The sequence below is a fragment of the Hippopotamus amphibius genome, unplaced genomic scaffold (assembly GCF_030028045.1).
Source record: "Hippopotamus amphibius kiboko isolate mHipAmp2 unplaced genomic scaffold, mHipAmp2.hap2 H_1, whole genome shotgun sequence".
In the NCBI taxonomy this organism is placed as follows: domain Eukaryota; kingdom Metazoa; phylum Chordata; class Mammalia; order Artiodactyla; family Hippopotamidae; genus Hippopotamus; species Hippopotamus amphibius.
This window is the reverse complement of record NW_026648280.1, coordinates 472,230-490,756: the sequence shown is the minus strand read 5'-3', so window position 1 is coordinate 490,756 and position 18,527 is coordinate 472,230. Positions and strand designations below refer to the sequence as shown.

General features: G+C 44.6%; 2 protein-coding genes across 5 annotated transcripts; both read left to right on the top strand.

The window, feature by feature from the left end:
- Window positions 1-58: 58 nt before the first annotated feature.
- LOC130842983 (endogenous retrovirus group PABLB member 1 Env polyprotein-like) lies at window positions 59-10,955 on the top strand. 4 transcript variants are annotated; one of them, XM_057719643.1, is made up of 4 exons: window positions 59-213; window positions 2,231-2,275; window positions 3,418-3,552; window positions 8,823-10,955. In XM_057719643.1, the coding sequence occupies exon 4, from the start codon at window positions 8,893-8,895 to the stop codon at window positions 10,366-10,368; it is 1,476 nt and encodes a 491-aa protein (XP_057575626.1). In that variant the 5' UTR covers window positions 59-213; window positions 2,231-2,275; window positions 3,418-3,552; window positions 8,823-8,892; the 3' UTR covers window positions 10,369-10,955. The 4 variants fall into 4 exon arrangements, with proteins under 4 accessions (XP_057575626.1, XP_057575625.1, XP_057575623.1 ...); XM_057719642.1 differs by having other exon boundaries at window positions 8,494-10,955; XM_057719640.1 differs by having other exon boundaries at window positions 8,358-10,955.
- LOC130842975 (endogenous retrovirus group K member 113 Gag polyprotein-like) lies at window positions 3,573-6,700 on the top strand. Its single transcript, XM_057719618.1, is given in 2 exon segments — window positions 3,573-4,685; window positions 4,687-6,700. Coding segments are annotated over 2 exon segments (1,983 nt in total). The 5' UTR covers window positions 3,573-3,593; the 3' UTR covers window positions 5,578-6,700.
- Window positions 10,956-18,527: the final 7,572 nt, after the last annotated feature.

Sequence of the window (18,527 nt, the reverse complement as noted above, 5' to 3'; positions counted from 1 at the left end):
CGGACCACGTTGGTGAACCTGCGCATGCGCACACGGAGACTCCCTCAACACCCAGGAGCCACCGCGGCGCGCAGGCAGCGTTGGGAGGCGGGCACTTCCAGTTGCGCGGGCGCTTCGAGTTGCACCGGTGCCTTAGGCGCCTTGGTCGAGTTCGTGGATGTTCCTCCACTTTTGGACCGTTTTCTCCTGGGCACACTGGCCGGTGGCCGCAGGGTAGGCTCGCTTGGGGCGGGGCTGGAGGGGTGGCCCGGGATCTTGGCGCTGGGCGGACCCGTCCAGGCTTGTGGATTGGGAGGCTGCCCCAGTGGGCGAGTGTAAAGCAGTGCGGGCGTTATCGGCATGTTGGTAACTGAGAAATAAGCTCACCTGTCCGATTACCAAAGAAAGGACACGGAGGCCCGGAGGACAGCACAGCGAGCCGTGGGGGGGGAGGGGGCGGTCTCCAAGACAGGCCGCACTCTCCCTAGTTGGCAAATCTCTCCCCCGGTTCCTCGTTGGCTAAGAACTACAGGGTCACACGCTTTGCCCTCGCCGCCTACCAATGGGGTTAAAATACTTTGTTGCTATTTGATTGGGGGGTTTAGACTTCCTTTAAGACGTGACTGTTACCACGCCTCCCTTTGTTCTGTTACTTTTTGTCGGGAGCCTTTGGTCACCTCAGCAAACTTGACTCCATTTCCTGGAAATGAATCATAAAACATCTTTTGTCCCTCATAGTGTTTGGGAAGGAAACTCCTGAGTGTGTGTGTGTGTGCGTGCGCGCGCGTGTGTGTGCATGCGTTCGGCCAGTATTATTAAAGTCATTATTTGTATTACCTTTTGTTAATTCCATCCCCGAATAGGAGACTGAGGCATTGAAAAGGGGCCCGTTACACACCTGGGAACCAGTATTGCTCACTAAACAAAGTTGTACTTTGAGAGTGAGATCTTTCTTGGAGTTTGAAAATGGGTAGCAGTAGGTTCAGGATTCTGGGGTCTCTTTAAGTTTGCTTTCTCTCCTCAGCTCGGCATTCCCAGTGCTACGGGAGAGGGAAGGAACTCCTGCAGGAGTTCTTAGTTTGTAGGCCTGACCACCAAGTGAGGGTCCTTGGCTTCCTGCAGGAAAGAATTCAAAGTGAGCCAAAGAAAAACGAAGTGAGTTTATTTAGAGAGATACGCTGGGAAAGCAGAATGCTGACCATTTCGGAAAGTGAGAGCGGGCCACAGGGCATGGGATTGTTGTTTTTTATGGACTGAATAATTTTATATGTTGATGAGTGGGAGGAGTAAATAGTCTTGTTATTTTGGGGAAGAGTGGGCATTTCCCAGGAATTGGGCCACTGCCCACTTTTTGGCCTTTTATGGTCCACCTTGGAACTGTAATGGCAAAAAGGGGGAGTGACTTTTTAGTATAATGATGAAAAGGTAAAATGAGCCAATGGTTAATGACAGGACAGTTGTCGAATCCACCTTGGTTTCAGCCGGTTCCAGCTGATTTTTTTTTTTTTTGTCTTTAAGAACTTTTATTGAGATACAGTTAACAGACAATAAACTGCATATATTTAAAGTGTACAGTTTGATATTTTTTTATTAGTAATGTATATATGGCAATCCCAATCTCCCAATTCATCTCCCCCCTCCCCCACTCGGTGTCCATGTTTGTTCTCTACTTGTGTCTCTATTTCTGTCTTGCAAACGGTTGATTTGTACCATTTTTCTATATTCCACGTATATGTGTTAATATACAATATTTGTTTTTCTCTTTCTAACTCAGTTCACTCTGTGTGACAGTCTCTACAGATGTCCCAATTTCGTTCCCTTTTAAAGCTGAGTAATAGTCCATTGTATATGTATACCACATCTTTATACATTCATCTGTTGATGGACTTTTAGGTTGCTTCCATGTCCTGGTAAACAGAGCTGCAATGAACATTGGGGTGCATGTGTCTTTTTGAATTATGGTGTTCTCTGGGTATATGCCCAGTAGTGGGATTGTTGGGTCATATGGTAGCTCTATTTTTAGTTTTTGAAGGAACCTCCATACTGTTCTCCATAGTGGCTGTATCAATTTACATTCCCACCAACAGTGCAAGAGAGTTCTCTTTTCTGCATGCCCTCTCCAGCATTTACTGTTTGTAGATTTTCTGATGATGCCCATTCTGGTTCCAGCTGATTCTTTTCTGTCCTAACAGCTGCACCCCTTCACTTATCTAACAGTTGTGTCCTGCCCCTTTCCCTCCTGTCTCACCAGGACTCTGCTTCCTTTGAGAAGGACCAACCAAAGTGGACTTTGTAGGTAAGGTTTTATCTCTGTTAACTGCAACATCATGTTTCTTAAGTCCTGGAAACATCTAGTCTCTCCTGTTATAAAACAAAATTCAACCTAGTAAGTTTTAATTGGCTTTATTCAACAATTCATGACTCAGGCTGCATCCCATCAAACAACTAGATGGGCACTCTGGGGAGTGGAATAAAATGGAAGGCTTTTAGAGAAAGGAGGGTGGGGCAAAGAACTCCTTAGCCAAGAGCGAGATGGGAGGGAAGGAAGAATGAATGATTGATTGTTTGGGGCCAGGATCTTTTGGTAGGGAAGGGAATGCGAACGTTTTCTCGTGTAGAGGAACCCATGTGACAGATTACCTCATTGGTGATGACCAGGAAATTCCAAACTGGTCAATTAAGGTTACCTTTTTTGGGAAAGACTGAAACTGATTAAGTTAGGTATTAGGTCTGTGAAGTACAATAGATGTTTCATTTGCAGAAAACGGGGTAAAGTTTGCTGACTTGACCAAAGGCTCCAGCCAAAAAGTAACAAAACAGAGGGAGGCATGGTAATAGCCATGTCCTCTTAGAGGAAGGAGACTTACTGAGAAATAAGGAAGCTTAAACCCTCCAATCAAATAGCAACAAGTACTTGTTTTAACTTTATTTGGATCTGCGGGGAGCTGCCCTGAACAGGGGTCTTGGTTTCCGTAGTTGCCCTAACAAGGGGCCTTGGTCTCCAAGACATAGCCCTGGGAGCTGCCTTACTTTAAGGGCTTGCCTAGGCAAGCATAGCTCTCTGTCCCGCCACCCCTGACCTACAGGCTACGTGCTCTATAGAACGCGTCTGCTTCTGTGAAACGTGCTGTGTACACAGTCTCCTTGACGTCTGTTCCTTAGGAATGTACTGTGTAAGCACATATATTTAGCAATGCATGTAATCATAAAGATTTACAATTGTCCTAAAGCAAAAACAGGATACAGGATGTTTTAGATTGTTGAGTTGAGCTTTATCTTGAGGAAAAACAGACATATGTCTTACAAGAATCCTTTGTTCTTTCTCTTCCTTGACAAAAATCATATATAAGCTTGTACTAAATAAAGTTCAGGATCAGTTGCCTGTGAGCAGCTGGTCCTCTCGACCCCATTCTGTGTCTGTCTCTTTAATTTTCTTAGCTGCGTCGAGCTCATCGCTGGACCTGATCGACTTTGCCGGCTGGCCCCGGCAAGTGGCGCCCGAACAGGGACCTGACGAGAGAGCAACGACGTCGGCCGCTGCCCGGAGGAGAAGGGTACCCGTTCATTATTTAGGTGAGTGTGGGCAGGGAGAGTATAGTCGAGAGTAAGAAATTATGGGGCAAGGTAATAGTAGGCAATTGTTTGTATATATGTTAAAAAATATGTTAAGAGCTAGAGGTATACAGGTTAACAAAACTCAGTTGGAAAAATTTTTAGCATTTGTAGAAGAAGTGTGCCCATGGTTTCCTGAGGAAGGTACCATGAGTTTAGCTACCTGGAAAAGGGTAGGGGAAAAATTACATGAACATTATTCTATTCATGGACCTAGTAAAATCCCCATAGATGCTTTTTCCTTATGGGCTCTTATCAGGGACTGTTTAGACCCCGAACATGAGGAGAACAAAATGAGATTAGCAATGCGAGGAACCTTTTCCGATGCAGAGCCTGGGACAAATGACCCTGATAGTATTAAACCAACTGCCCCACCAGAACCCGTATATGCTGCCCCAGAGGGTGTTGCCTGTCCGATAAAATTAAGAACTACTGATGAAGATAGTTTAGACCCCGCTGATCAAGCCGAGTTAGAGGATCAAGCCGCCCATTATCACGATGAGGACTCTCCTTGGGAGGTAATGATGAACTTAGAACAAACGCCCCCAAAAGATAATTCGGATAGTTCCGCTTTTGATTTTCGACAATTACGGGGAATGTTAAAGGAGATTATTCAGTGACTACCAGAAAATATAAGTGAAAAACAATCCAAACATCCGCCTTTGTCGCCCGCATACCCACCTTCAGCTATTGCTGGCCTCAACCCCCCTCCACCGTTTGAGGAATCTGTCCATCCTCCTACGGTCGGGATGAATTCGAGATATTCTAAACTGCTTTTTTCGCCCTTGCAGCAAGCCTTACGGCAGGCAAATAAAGAGGGGGAAAGCCTCCCTGGCTTCCCTGCATTGTATCCTGTACCCGAGGATGCCCAGCAACGAAGGCATTACGAACCTTTGCCTTTCAAACAATTAAAGGAGTTAAAAGTGGCCTGTGCTCAGTATGGAGCAACAGCACCTTTTACCATGGCCATAGTAGAAGGGCTAGGAAGTCAATACTTACCCCCTAATGATTGGAAACAGGTCGCTAAGGCTTGTCTCACAGGAGGAAATTATTTATTATGGAAATCTGAGTATGCCGAGCAACGGCAGATGTTAATCAGATGTTAATCGTCAGCAAGGCATTAATGTTTCTTATGAAATGCTTATTGGGGAAGGACCCTACCAAGATATGCATAATCAATTAAATTATCCTCCTAATGCTTATCCCCAAATTAATGCGGCGGCTATACAAGCCTGGAAAAAGCTCCCTAATTCTGAGAAAAAGATGGAAGATTTATCAAAAATCCGTCAGGGGCCAGATGAACCGTATCAAGATTTTGTTGCTAGACTACTTGAGGCAGTGGGGAAAGTTATTGGAAATGAACAAGCTGGGATGATATTTGCTAAACAACTAGCTTTTGAAAATGCTAATTCTGCTTGTCAAGCTGCTTTACGACCCTATAAAAAGAAAGGGGGTTTATCCAATTATATCAGAATTTGTGCGGATATTGGGCCTTCTTATGTGCAAGGTATTGCATTTGCTGCAGCCTTACAAGGAAAATCAGTAAAGGAAGTACTATTTCAACAAAATAAAAAGGGACAAATTAAGGGCCAACGCCGTGTAGCCGGCCCGCCAGGGAGTTGTTACGCTTGCGGACAATTAGGACATAGACTTGCTCAATGCCCGCAGCGATCCAGACAGCCCCAGGAAGGGAGTCCTTTAGTTGTAGCTCAGCAACCAGGAATGTGCCCCAGGTGTAAAAAGGGAAAACACTGGGCTAAAGATTGTCAATCTAAGACAGATATAAATGGAAAAACCCTGCCACCGCTGCAGGGAAACTGGGTAAGGGGCCAGCCCCAGGCCCCGAAACAATGTTATGGGGCAATGCAGAGCCCAGCCCTGCCAGGAATGAGTCAAAACAACAAAGAAGGACTGTTAGGGAATTGTTCAGAGCCACCCCAGGAAGCGCAGGACTGGACCTCCGTTCCTCCGCCTACACAGTACTAACTCCTGAGATGGGCATGCAGGCCCTACCAACTGGTGTCTTTGGTCCTCTACCCGAGGGAACTATAGGCTTACTTTTAGGAAGAAGCAATGCCACTATGAAAGGGTTACATGTGGCACCTGGGGTGATTGATGCCGATTATACTGGAGAAATAAAAATTATGGCTCACTCACCGCAAGGAATAACAACTGTTCAATCAGGACATAGAATTGCCCAGATAGTTTTGCTCCCTCTTATTCAGGCAGGGGAATGTCGGTCCAATAATGCAAGGGGAAATCATGGTTTTGGCTCCTCTGATGCCTATTGGCTACAAGCTATTGGCAGGGAGAGACCCAAATTAATTCTTGAAATACAGGGCAAGAAATTTAAAGGGATATTGGATACCGGAGCAGATATTTTGGTTATTTCTCAGCAACATTGGCCTGATAATTGGCCTAAACAGATTGCCCTCTCTACGCTCCAAGGAATTGGCCAGGCTAACAACCCTGAACAAAGTTCAGCTCTATTAACCTGGAAAGATGATGAGGGACATCAAGGACAATTCCAACCATATGTTCTCCCTGGCTTACCTGTTAATCTGTGGGGACGAGACGTCATGTCTCACATGGGGGTTTATATTTACAGCCCTAGTAAAGTTGTGAGTGAAATGGTGATGGACCAAGGATTATTACCTCCTCACGGTCTAGGGACTCATGCACAGGGAACCCAGGAACCTGTACAAGTCCACAAAAGGCCACTTCGAGCAGGACTAGGATATTTTTAGGAGGGGCTCTTGATTCTCCTGTAATCCATGCTGAACCGATCACCTGGAAAGCAGATGAACCGATATGGGTTGATCAATGGCCCCTGAGCACAGAAAAAATTCAGGCTGCTGAACAGCTGGTGCAGGAACAGCTGGATAATGGCCATATAGTTCCTTCCACTTCTCCGTGGAATTCCCCTATATTTGTTATTAAGAAAAAATCAGGAAAATGGAGACTTCTACAGGATCTTAGGCGAGTCAGTGCCACCATGGAGTTGATGGGGGCCCTGCAACCTGGGTTGCCCACACCCATGGCTATACCAAAAAATACTTATAAGATTATTATTGATTTGAAAGATTGTTTTTACACAATTCCTCTGGCGCCCCAGGATTGTCCAAGATTTGCTTTTAGCGTTCCTTCAACAAATTTCAAAGAGCCCATGAAAAGATATCATTGGCGTGTTTCACCACAGGGAATGGCTAACAGCCCCACCTTGTGTCAAAAATTTGTAGCACAAGCCTTGCAGGCCACCCGACAAAATTACCCACAAGTATATTTGATACATTATATGGATGATATCCTTATAGCTCATAATTGTGAAGGGATCTTATTATCAGCATTTGCCAGAATGGAAGCGGATTTGAGAGCATATGGACTTGTAATAGCTCAAGAGAAAGTACAACGATTTCCTCCTTATGCATATCTTGGCTTCCATTTAGAAAAGGAATCATTCCAAGCACAAAAGGTAGAAATTCGTAAAGACAGTCTTCGGACATTAAATGATTTCCAGAAACTCCTTGGAGATATTAATTGGATTCGCCCTTATCTTAAACTTACTACAGGTGATTTAAAACCTTTATTTGACATTCTCAAGGGAAACTCGGATCCCACTTCCCCTCGAACTCTTACTGAACAAGGAAGAGCTGCTCTAGTTAAGGTGGAATTAGCCATTACTCAACAGCAAGTCGCTTACTGCGATTACAACTTAGACTGGGGCCTATTTATTTTACCAACTGAACATGCCCCTACGGCTGTCCTTTATCAAGACGGGCCACTTCTGTGGATTCATCTTTCTGTCTCTCCCTCACGTGTCCTAACACCATATCATGATTTAGTAGCCACCCTTATAGCCATGGGTAGAATTGAATCTAAGCAGTACCTTGGGAGAGATCCCCATTTCATTTGTGTGCCTTTCTCTAAATTACAACAGGACTGGTTGATGCAATTTAGCGATACTTGGGCCATTGCACTAGCTCATTATTTGGGCCATCTCGATAACCATTATCCTCCAGACAAGCTTCTACAGTTTGCCACTAGAAATCAGTTCCTTTTTCCAAAAAATACTAGTTCAATACCCTTAACAGGAGCAATCCTTGTTTTCACTGATGGCTCCTCTAATGGAACTGCAGCATTTAAAATAAATGACCAAATCACTGCCTGGGATACAGGTTGTGCATCTGCTCAAGAAGTTGAGCTTCATGCTGTCCATAAGGCTCTGCTACAAAATACCACCTCCCCACTAAATTTATTTTCTGATAGTCAATATATAATTAGAGCTTTATCCATAATAGAAACAGTCCCTTTTATTGGGACTACAAATTGCGTAATACAGCAGTTATTTAGAGCTATCCAAGAAGTTATTAGAAAGCGATCTGAAAAATGTTACTTTGGACATATTCGAGCACACGCCAATCTCCCAGGACCACTTAGTTTGGGAAATGCACAAGTTGACTCTGCTACGCAAGTTTATTTGTCCCAGGAACAATTAGCTTCCTTTATCTCATCAAATACATCATCAAAATGGCAATAGTCTGCACCAGCAGTTTAAAATTTCACATGAAGCCGCGTGACAAATAGTTAAACAATGTAGTACTTGCCCTCAATTAATTTCTGTCCCACATTTGGGTGTTAACCCCCGAGGACTTCTGCCCAATCAAATTTGGCAGATGGATGTTACTCATATTGGTGAATTTGGCAATCAGAAATTCGTTCATGTCTCTATAGACACCTTTTCTGGTTTTATTTTTGCCTCTCTACAGACTGGAGAGGCCAGTAAACACTGTATTGCACACTGTTTACGAAGTTTTGCGGTTATGGGTCAGCCAAAAGAAATAAGAACTGACAATGGTCCGGGATATAGCGGAAAATATTTTCAAAACTTTTGTGTTCGTCTAGGAATTGCTCACAAGACTGGGATCCCCTATAGCCCTCAAGGACAGGGCATAGTTGAACGTGCTCATCAAACGCTAAAGGCTCAGTTACAAAAAATAAAAAAGGGGGAGTTATACCCCTGGACACCACAGAATTATCTTAATCACGCCCTTTTTGTTTTAAATTTTTTACAATTGGACATGCAAGGCCGCTCTGCGGCTGAAAGATTTTGGAATCCTGACTTTACCCAAAAGAAACCCTTGGTTAAATGGAAAGATGCCCTCACTAATCAGTGGCATGGGCCAGATCCAGCTCTCATTTGGGGAAGAGGGCACGTTTGTGTGTTTCCATAGGATGCCGAAGCGCCGCGCTGGTTGCCGGAGAGGTTGGTACGGACGACAGAGGCGATTGTGAGTAAACCAGATGAAGAGGCTGATGCTGCAGGTGAGGAATGAATTGCCTACTCAAGATCAGCTGAAGGAACTCGCCCGTCAAGCTCAACATCTTGCTCGCACCACTGGTCATTCCCCGGCATCTATGGCATTCTTTCTATTCGGCCTCACCAGCACCATCCTGAGTATGACCGTCGACCCTGTGCAAGGCAACATTTTCATCTCCTGGGCACATTCTTACGCTGACTTGTATAACATTTCCAATTGTTGGGTTTGCGGAGCCATGCCACTTTCTGTTATGGACGGTCTTCCATGGTGGGTGTCACCACTAAAAAGAGGAGACTTTCCGCAACTATGCAGTTTTCTTAATCAGTTGAAAGAGAATCACCTCAGTCTTAATCGTATGAATGTATCTTGGTGTGATAATGCTCGCATGGGAATGAAAGAGACTCATAATGTTACCTTTAATGCTAGTCAGAGCTATAAAGTTATAGAAGGTATTTACAAAACATTTATTAATCAATCCAAAAATATTAAGAAAAATACCCGCTTTAGTGGAGAATATTATCAAATTTGGGATGAGTATCTGTGGATGACTCCTGAGAAAGGACAATTGATTACTTCAGCCACAATTTGCTGGGAGCAAAAAGAGCATACATTTGGCTTTAATAACAGATCTCTACAGCGCTTTGAATTAAAGCCTGTAGGATTTCTGTCATCTTCCATGTGCATATCCACAATGGACGTTACCCATAATCCTAATCATACTAATATTTGGCCTGGCTCAGATTGGCTTTACAATCCTGGCATTCGTTGGGTAGCCCCTAATGGAACCAGCTGGATCTGTGGACCAAATGTTTGGCCATGGCTCCCCGTGGGATGGGTAGGACGCTGTACGTTAGGGTTTGTCTTTGCTCCTGGAAGAATTAGGTATAATAAATTGCATCAACCTGCAAATTTGCCCTCCTTAAAGGCACAATGGGAAAGGTCTGTTTTTCATTGGTATGATTATTTGGCTGCTGTATTTGTACCATCCGTGGGTTCTATAGACATTATGACTCGAGTTGATGCTTTAACTAACTTCACTCAGGCAGCCCTTATAGACGCTAAAAAGGCTATTGAGGCCCTGAGTGAAGAACAATCCCAGAGGAGAAAAGCAGTGCTTCAAAATAGAATGGCACTGGACATACTAACTGCGGCCCAAGGGGGAACCTGTGCTGTAATGGAAGTTGAATGTTGTGTGTATATCCCTGATCTTTCAGGAAATGTGTCCTCTGCTATGAAAGATATGCAAAATCAGGTTAAAGCCATGTCTGATACCCCTACCCCCTTTTTTACCCCTGTACTGTCTTGGTTTAAGTCTGACTGGTGGAAAACTGTGTTTACTACCATAATAGTGATATTGATTATACTTTTGTGTGGACCCTGTATTTTACAATTTCTTATGAATTTCTTAACCCAGAGATTGCTGATGTTTACACGAATTATGAATAATAGAAAAATTTAGCAAGTGTGTTTATATTTTTATATATCGTACATCTTCCTGAGGATACGGCTTGAGGAACTGTGAGGACTGCACGGCACAAAATGCAGTGGCATTTGTTGACTTAATAAAAAAGGGGGAGCTGCGGGGAGCTGCCCTGAACAGGGGTCCTGGTTTCCGTAGTTGTCCCAACAAGGGGCCTTGGTCTCTAAGACATAGCCCTGGGAGCTGCCTTACTTTAAGGGCTTGCCTAGGCAAGCATAGCTCTCTGTCCCGCCACCCCTGACCTACTGGCTACGTGCTTTATAGAACGCATCTGCTTCTGTGAAACGTGCTGTGTACACAGTCTCCTTGACGTCTGTTCCTTAGGAATGTACTGTGTAAGCACATATATTTAGCGATGCATGCAATCATAAAGATTTACGATTGTCCTAAAGCAAAAACAGGATACAGGATGTTTTAGATTGTTGAGTTGAGCTTTATCTTGAGGAAAAACAGACATATGTCTTACAAGAATCCTTTGTTCTTTCTCTTCCTTGACAAAAATCATATATAAGCTTGTACTAAATAAAGTTCAGGATCAGTTGCCTGTGAGCAGCTGATCCTCTCGACCCCATTCTGTGTCTGTCTCTAATTTTCTTAGCCGCGTTGAGCTCATCGCTGGACCTGATCGACTTTGCCGGCTGGCCCCGGCAGAGGCCTTTCCCATCTGTACGGAAAAGGCGCAAGAAGTAGCCTGGCACCTTCTAAGGGAGATCATTCCCTGATTTGGAATCCCGATTACCATAGGGTCAGACAATGGGCCTGCATTTGTGGCAGAAATAGTACAGTTAGTTGTCAAAGGATTAAAAATTACTTGGAAATTGCATATGGCCTATGGCCCACAGAGTTCAGGGAAAGTAGAGCAAATGAATAGAACTTTAAAACTACAGCTAAGCAAGTTGTGTCAGGAGACTCATTTACATTGGGATCAACTGCTACCCATTGCCCTGTTGAGAATTAGGACAAGCCCCACAAAACAGACTGGGTTTTTTCCATCTGAAATTCTTTACGGGCGACCGCCCCCTATAGTTAAAAGCATAAGGGGAGATTTAAAGGAAATAGGAAATATCACTTTAAGGCAGCAAATGCAGGCTCTTGGCTGGACCCTAACCAATATACATCACTGGGTTGGGGAACGACTGCCTGTGAGTCCAACTACTGACATCCATTTCTTCAAACCCGGAGATACTGTATGGGTGAAGGAATGGAATGTCCAGCCTTTGAAGCCCCTCTGGAGGGGACCATTCACTGTTATTCTGTCTACTCCTACTGCAGTAAAGGTGGCTGAGGTGACACCTTGGATTCACCACAGCAGAGTGAAGCCGGCCTCTCCAGACTGGGAGTGCATCCCTGATCCAACAGCCCCGTGTAAACTGACTGTTCGAAAGAAACGAGTTGTGGCACTTGGAACCCCAGAAGACAACAACCCTGCCTCAGTCACTCCGGAAGCTGACTGATCTACGCACAGTGGAAGCCTGAGAAGGGACGCCACAGCAAAAGGACAAATAAGACTATCATTACCTCCCCATGGACTGTAATCCCTTTTTCTTGATTCTAGCTGCACTTTTAGCACTAAATCTAGCTGTGGGATTAGCGTCTACTGCTCCTGAAGATGCCATAGGGGGAAAGGACTTTACTCGCGCTGTTTTTCCTCGTGCTTATAAGTTGCTTGCTTGCTTTTGGATGCTTGGGATAATTGTTGCGATAGGGAAATAGGGGTTTGGGGTACTTCCTATCAAGCTGACCATTAATGTGACTAGATCAGCTACTCCCTTTTTTGTGAAGTTTGATGCTTGCCAAGTCATACCCTGTGGAAATCTAAATGCACAAAAACAACTTTCCCTGGTAGATAAATACCTCTGTCCTGAGACAGATAATAGCATGGGGCCACCCTGTCCAACTTGGAATGACATATGGTGGACCACTCAGTATCAAGGGTGGACAGCCAGCACAAGTCCACTCAGGTGGCAACTTAGACAGGGATGGGACTGCCTGAAGCCAAAATTGCATATTTACAAAGGAACTACACCCCCTAACTGCCAGCCATTAGGATGTAATCCGATAATCCTTTCTATTAATAACCCTGCTGAAATAAACACCTTCCCTGTGGTAGCCCCTGGGATTTATGGACTGGGAGCTGATGTGTCTGGAAGGGACCCCCCGGGGAAAATTCAAAATAGCTTTAGTCAGCAGTCCAGTAGTTAAATCTACTACTATAGCGCCTAACCCAAAAAAGAGACATCAAAACACCAGCCTGTAAATAATCCAAAACAAGTAAAGGTGATTGAAGTAAAGGATCTGAGACAGACCCTAGAAATTGAAACAGGATATGGGGAGCCAAATGCCTGTATAGAATGGGTAAAATTCTCAGTGTTGGCCCTAAACAAAAGCGACTGTTACGCATGTGCTGCAGGGCGACCATAGGCACAGGTGGTCCCATTCCCTCTTGGATGGGACAATGATCCTTCCGGATTTGGCTGCATGATGGCACTCTATCAAGACAAAAAGGCCTGGGGAAATGAGACATGTAGGAGTTTGGCCCTGCTCTACCCAGCGATCCGCGAATCAGACCTGAGGGTAACACCCTTCTTCTTGGTGGGAAAGGTGAACTACCCTTCGTGTCTCTCTAGATGGGGAAGAAAGTTCACTACTCCTGTGGGAGACCTGTCAGGCTGCGTAAAGCCAAGAGATGTGTCGCACGAACCGGGACCAATTACTCTAACTTAAATATTCCTCGTGCCGATGTCTGGTGGTACTGTGGAAACCAGACTCTCTTAGACCGATTGCACACCGGATGGACGGAAACGTGTGCCTTGGTTCAATTGGCTATACCATTCATCCCGGCATTCCGTCCCCCTACAAAGGCCAAGAGATCCATACCAGGATCTTTCTACCCAGATGTATATCTAGACTCAATAGGAGTGCCCCAGGGAGTCCCCAATGAGTTCAAGGCCAGAGATCAGATAGCAGCAGGATTTGAGTCATTCCTTTTCTGGTGGGTGACAGTTAACAAAAATGTAGATTGGATAAACTATATTTACTACAACCAGCAAAAATATATTAATTACACTAGAGAGGCCCTAGAAGGGGCAGCTAGCCAGTTAGATGCCACTAGCCGCATGACCTGGAAAAATAGGATTGCCTTAGATATGCTGTTAGCAGAAAAAGGAGGAGTATGTGTCAGGCTGGGAGGGAACTGCTGTACCTTTATCCCCAATAACTCCGCCCCAGATGGCACCATAACTAAGGCCCTCAAGGGATTATCATCATTGGCAAAGGAACTGGCTAGAAATTCAGGAGTTAAAAACCCTGTTACTGGCTGGCTGGAAGAATGGTTCTCAACTTTAGGTGGTTACAAGACTCTCATAATAAGTGTGTTTACAATATTGGGAATTCTCCTATTACTTCCCTGTTTTGTCCCCTTAATTATACGGATAAATTCAAACTTCATTGAGAATTTAGTCGAGAGAAAGACGGCCACCCATGCAGTGATGCTGTGGAAATATCAACCAGTAAGTCAAAAAGATGCTAGTGGACCTTAAGTCAGATCCGAGCATCAAAGTGGGGAATGGGTCAGGTTGATAAAAACAGGGAAGGACAAGGCAAACATAGGAAAATGCAAGCCCCAGGGAATAAATAACGTACAGCCTCTTTCACAAGATCCTGCCATGGGCAGCGCAAACATCTGGGTCAACGAGAGAAACTAACGTATGCACTCTGGCTTCGGTACATTGCTTCTGCATAGATAAACATAGCTAGAGGCTCCCAAAATCGCGGGAACTGGTCTGTGAAAGGAGAAGCTTTCCTTTGGTTCGGGGCTCAGTCTTTGGATGTGAATCCACTGGGCCTGTACCGGTACAATAAACATTGCCTCCTGCATTATAAGCCTCAGTGTCCTGCCTACGTCTACCGATTCCTCCAACACTGTCGGGGCGGAGGAGGGGGCGGGAATTCTTGGAGGCTGACTGTGGGTGACTGAGATGTATCCTAGATAGTGCGGAGTCTCAATCTTTGGTTCGGTTCTCCCGGGGGAGGGGAGAAACGGCCAGAAACAGACGAAGCAGGTCCTGACGTGTGCAAGAAACCTCCATTGCGGGGGCGGGTTGAATACCTCAGGAGAGCTCAGGAACTAGGTCACTTGCCTGGCAGATGAGAATGGGAAACAAAAATTCTAGGCCTAGAGAAACTAGGAAGGGGAACTAGAAGGGTTCCCCAGAGATTCCCCTAGATAGTCTGCTGGGGTGAATGTTAAGGTACTGGGAAGATGCTCCCATTGCCAGGGCTAAAGACAAACAGAAAATGATTAAATTCTGTTATTTTGTTTGGACAAAGGAACCAATCCGTAAGCCATCAGTTTTCTGGCTGCAGTTTGGTTTGGATGAAGACTGGCTTTGCCAGACCCTGGTCCTCTTTGGGAATGATAAAGCCTCCAGGACCCCGGAAGAAAGAGATTATGCCCTCTGCTGGTTGCCGAGGGCTTCACCAATGTTTCTTTTTCACACTAAAGAGGAGGGCCCTAAGAAAGAGAAAGAGCAGCCAGAGGCCCTGGAGGAAAAACCTTGGGACCCTCTCTCCTGTCTTCCCCCTCCATATGATCCCCAAACGAGAGCTCAAGAAGACCAGGAGCAGGGAGGCAGGACAGAGGACCCAGGTTTGTCCGAGGCTCAGAGGTCAGAACTCTCAGGGCCCACGACTCCACATTCAGGCCTTAGTAAAGAATTAGAACAATGCGAGAAGGATATAGAAAACTTTCCCTTTCCTTCTGAGAGTCAGATGAGGGTCCTAAATTGTTGCTGCTAAGGGAAGTCCCACTGGGACAAGGGGAGATGGGTTATGTTAATGCCCCACTTACTAGCACTGAAGTAAGAAATTTTAAGAAGGAAATGAAGGCATCATTAAAAGATCCGCTGGGGTTAGCTGACCCAGTTGGCCAATTTCTGGGGCCTAATATGTACACATGGACAAAGTCAATGTCCATCATGAACATTCTGTTTACTGGAGAAGGGGGGGGGGTCCGAAGGGCAGCAGTGGGCATTTGGGAACAGGAGCACCCTCCAGGGCCAGGTGTTCAACCAGCCGGACTAAAGTACCCAAATGCAGATCCTAATTGGGACAATAATGATACAGAGGATAGGACTAAAATGCAAGACTTGTGAGGGCTGATGATCAAGGGAATTCGGGAATCAGCCCTGAGATCTCAGAATGTCTCTAAGGCTTTCAAGGTCCAACAAGAGAAGGAAGAAACTCCAATTGCTTTCCTACAAAGACTCAGAGATCAAATGAGAAAATATTCTGGACTAGATCCAGAAGACCCAATGGGACAGGGCCTCCTGAAAGTTCACTTTGTCACCAAAAGTTGACCTGATATTGCTAAAAAGCTACAGAAACTTGAAGGGTGGAATGAAAAACCGGTAGAAGAATTGCTTAGAGGCGCAGAAAGTGTTTGTGAAACAGGACGAGGAGAGACAAACAGAAGGCAAAGATTCTAGTAGCTGCTGTAGAAAAGGTGATGGAGAAACAGAGCGGGGATGAAGGACTGCATCGGGGAAAGGCAGGAAGTCAGAAGGGACAAAATAAAGGAGGAAAGGGATCACAAGGAGGAGAGAAGAAATGTTATAAGTGTGGAAACCCTGGTCACTTCAAGAGAGAATGCCCATTTTGAAGGAGGCAAGGATATACAGTGGAGAAATGGCAGCCTCTTCAATAAGTGGTGCTGGGAAAACTGGACAGCTACATATAAAAGAATGAAATTAGAACACTCCTTAACACCATACACAAAAATAAACTCCAAATGGATTAAAGACCTAAATGTAAGGCCAGACACTATAAAACTCCTAGACGAAAACATAGGAAGAACACTCTTTGATGTAAATAACAGCAAGATGATTTTTTTTTTAATTCTCTTGTCAAATTTATTACATTTTTAAATGTTTTAAATTCCCATCAAAATGCAATTTTTTTAATTTTTTTTGGGGGGGTACACCAGGTTCAATCATCTGTTTTTATACACATATCCCCATATTCCCTCCCTTCCTTGACTCCCCCCCCTCGAGTCCCCCCCACCCTCCCCGCCCCAGTCCACTAAGGCATCTTCCATCCTCGAGTTGGACTCCCTTTGTTATACAACAACTTCCCACTGACTATCTATTTTACAGTTGGTAGTATATATATGTCTGTGCTACTCTCTCGCTTCATCTCAGTTTCCCCTTCACCCCCCGCCCCCCCCCCATACCTCGAGTTCTCCAGTCCATTCTCTGTATCTGCGTCCTTGTTCTTGTCACTGAGTTCATCAGTACCATTTTTAGATTCCGTATATGTGAGTTAGCATACAATATTTGTCCTTCTCTTTCTGGCTTACTTCACTCTGTATGACAGATTGTAGTTCTATCCACCTCATTACATATAGCTCCATCTCATCCCTTTTTATAGCTGAGTAATATTCCATTGTATATATATGCCACATCTTCTTTATCCATTCATTTGTTGATGGGCATTTCGGTTGCTTCCATGTCCTGGCTATTGTAAATAGTGCTGCAATAAACATGATGGTACAAGTTTCTTTTGGGATTATGGTTTTCTTTGGGTATATGCCCAGGAGTGGGATTACTGGATCATATAGTAGTTCTATTTGTAGTTTTTTAAGGAACCTCCAAATTGTTTTCCATACCTATTCACTAACTTTTTAAAAGAAGTTTATTTTATTGAAGTATAGTTGATTTACAGTGTTGTGTTAATTTCTGCTATTCAGTGATATACTTATATATATACTGTTTCATATTCCTTTTCATCATGGTTTATCCCGGATAGTGAATCTAGTTCCCTGTGCTATACAGTAGGATCTTGTTGTTTATCCATTCTCTATATAATAGTTTGCATCTATTAATCCCAAACTCCCAATCCTTCCCTCCCCAACCCATCCCCCTCCTTGGTAACCACAAATCTGTTCTCTATGTCTGTGAGTCTGTTTCTGTTTCATAGATGAGTTAGTTTGTGTCGTATTTTAGATTCCACATACAAGTGATATCATATTGTATTTGTCTCTTTCTGACTTACTTCATTTAGTATGATAATCTCTAATTCATTCCATGTTGCTGCAAATAGCATTATTTTGTTCTTTATTACACAATGGAGTAGCATTCCATTGTATATATGTACCACATCTTCTTTATCCATTCATCTGTTGGTGGGCATTTAGATTGTTTCCATATCTTGGCTTTTGTAAATAGCTTTTTTTTTTTAAACTGGCCATGTGTTTGGGGCCCCCAGGGTCACCCTGCCTAATGACCCACTAGGCATAGTCACAGGATTTTGCATATAGCTGTATTCGTGGCTGTGAAGTTTGGGAAAAGCCCATAGAAACACCCTCGTTTCTGATACCAATTGCAAATTCAGGGGTCCCCAGTATCACCCTCAGGTTTGATTCTTCACTAGAAGGACTCACAAAACTTACTAAAAACTTATTACAGTGAAAGGATACACATTAAAATTCAGACAAGAGGGGCTTCCCTGGAGCAAGTAAGCCCGTGAGCCACAACTACTGAGCCCACATGCCACAACTACTGAAGCCCTCGTGCCTTGGAGCCTGTCCTGCACAACAAGAGAGGCCACTGCCCTGAGAAGCCCATGCACCACAACGAAGAGTAGCCCCACTCACTGCAACGGGAGAGAGCCCACCTGCAGCAAACAAAGACCCAATGCAGCCAAAAATAAATATACAAATAAATTTTTTTTTTTTAAATCAGCCAAGAGAAGACTCATAAGGCAGAGTCCACGAGGGTTCTAGATGCAGAGCTTCCATTTGTCCTCCAACAGTGCAGGTGTGACAAGTGTAAACTCCTCCCAGCAATGATATGTAACAGTGTGCTCAGAGCATGGCCAGCCGAGGAAGCCCTCCTGAGCCTACTGGTCCATCCTTCACCGGGGTTCTGTCACACAGTCATGGTGGCTTGCTCATGTGGCCCGCCTCAGTCTCTAGTCCCTCTGGAGGTCACAGATACTGTGATACAGAGCCCCACCATAAGTCACATTGCTTGACTACCTGGTGTGGTCCATGTTCCCTACAGCAAACAGATACTTTTACCAGGCAAGACATTCCAAAGTGTCAGATTACCTCCCAGGAGCCGAGGGCAAAGGCCAGATCT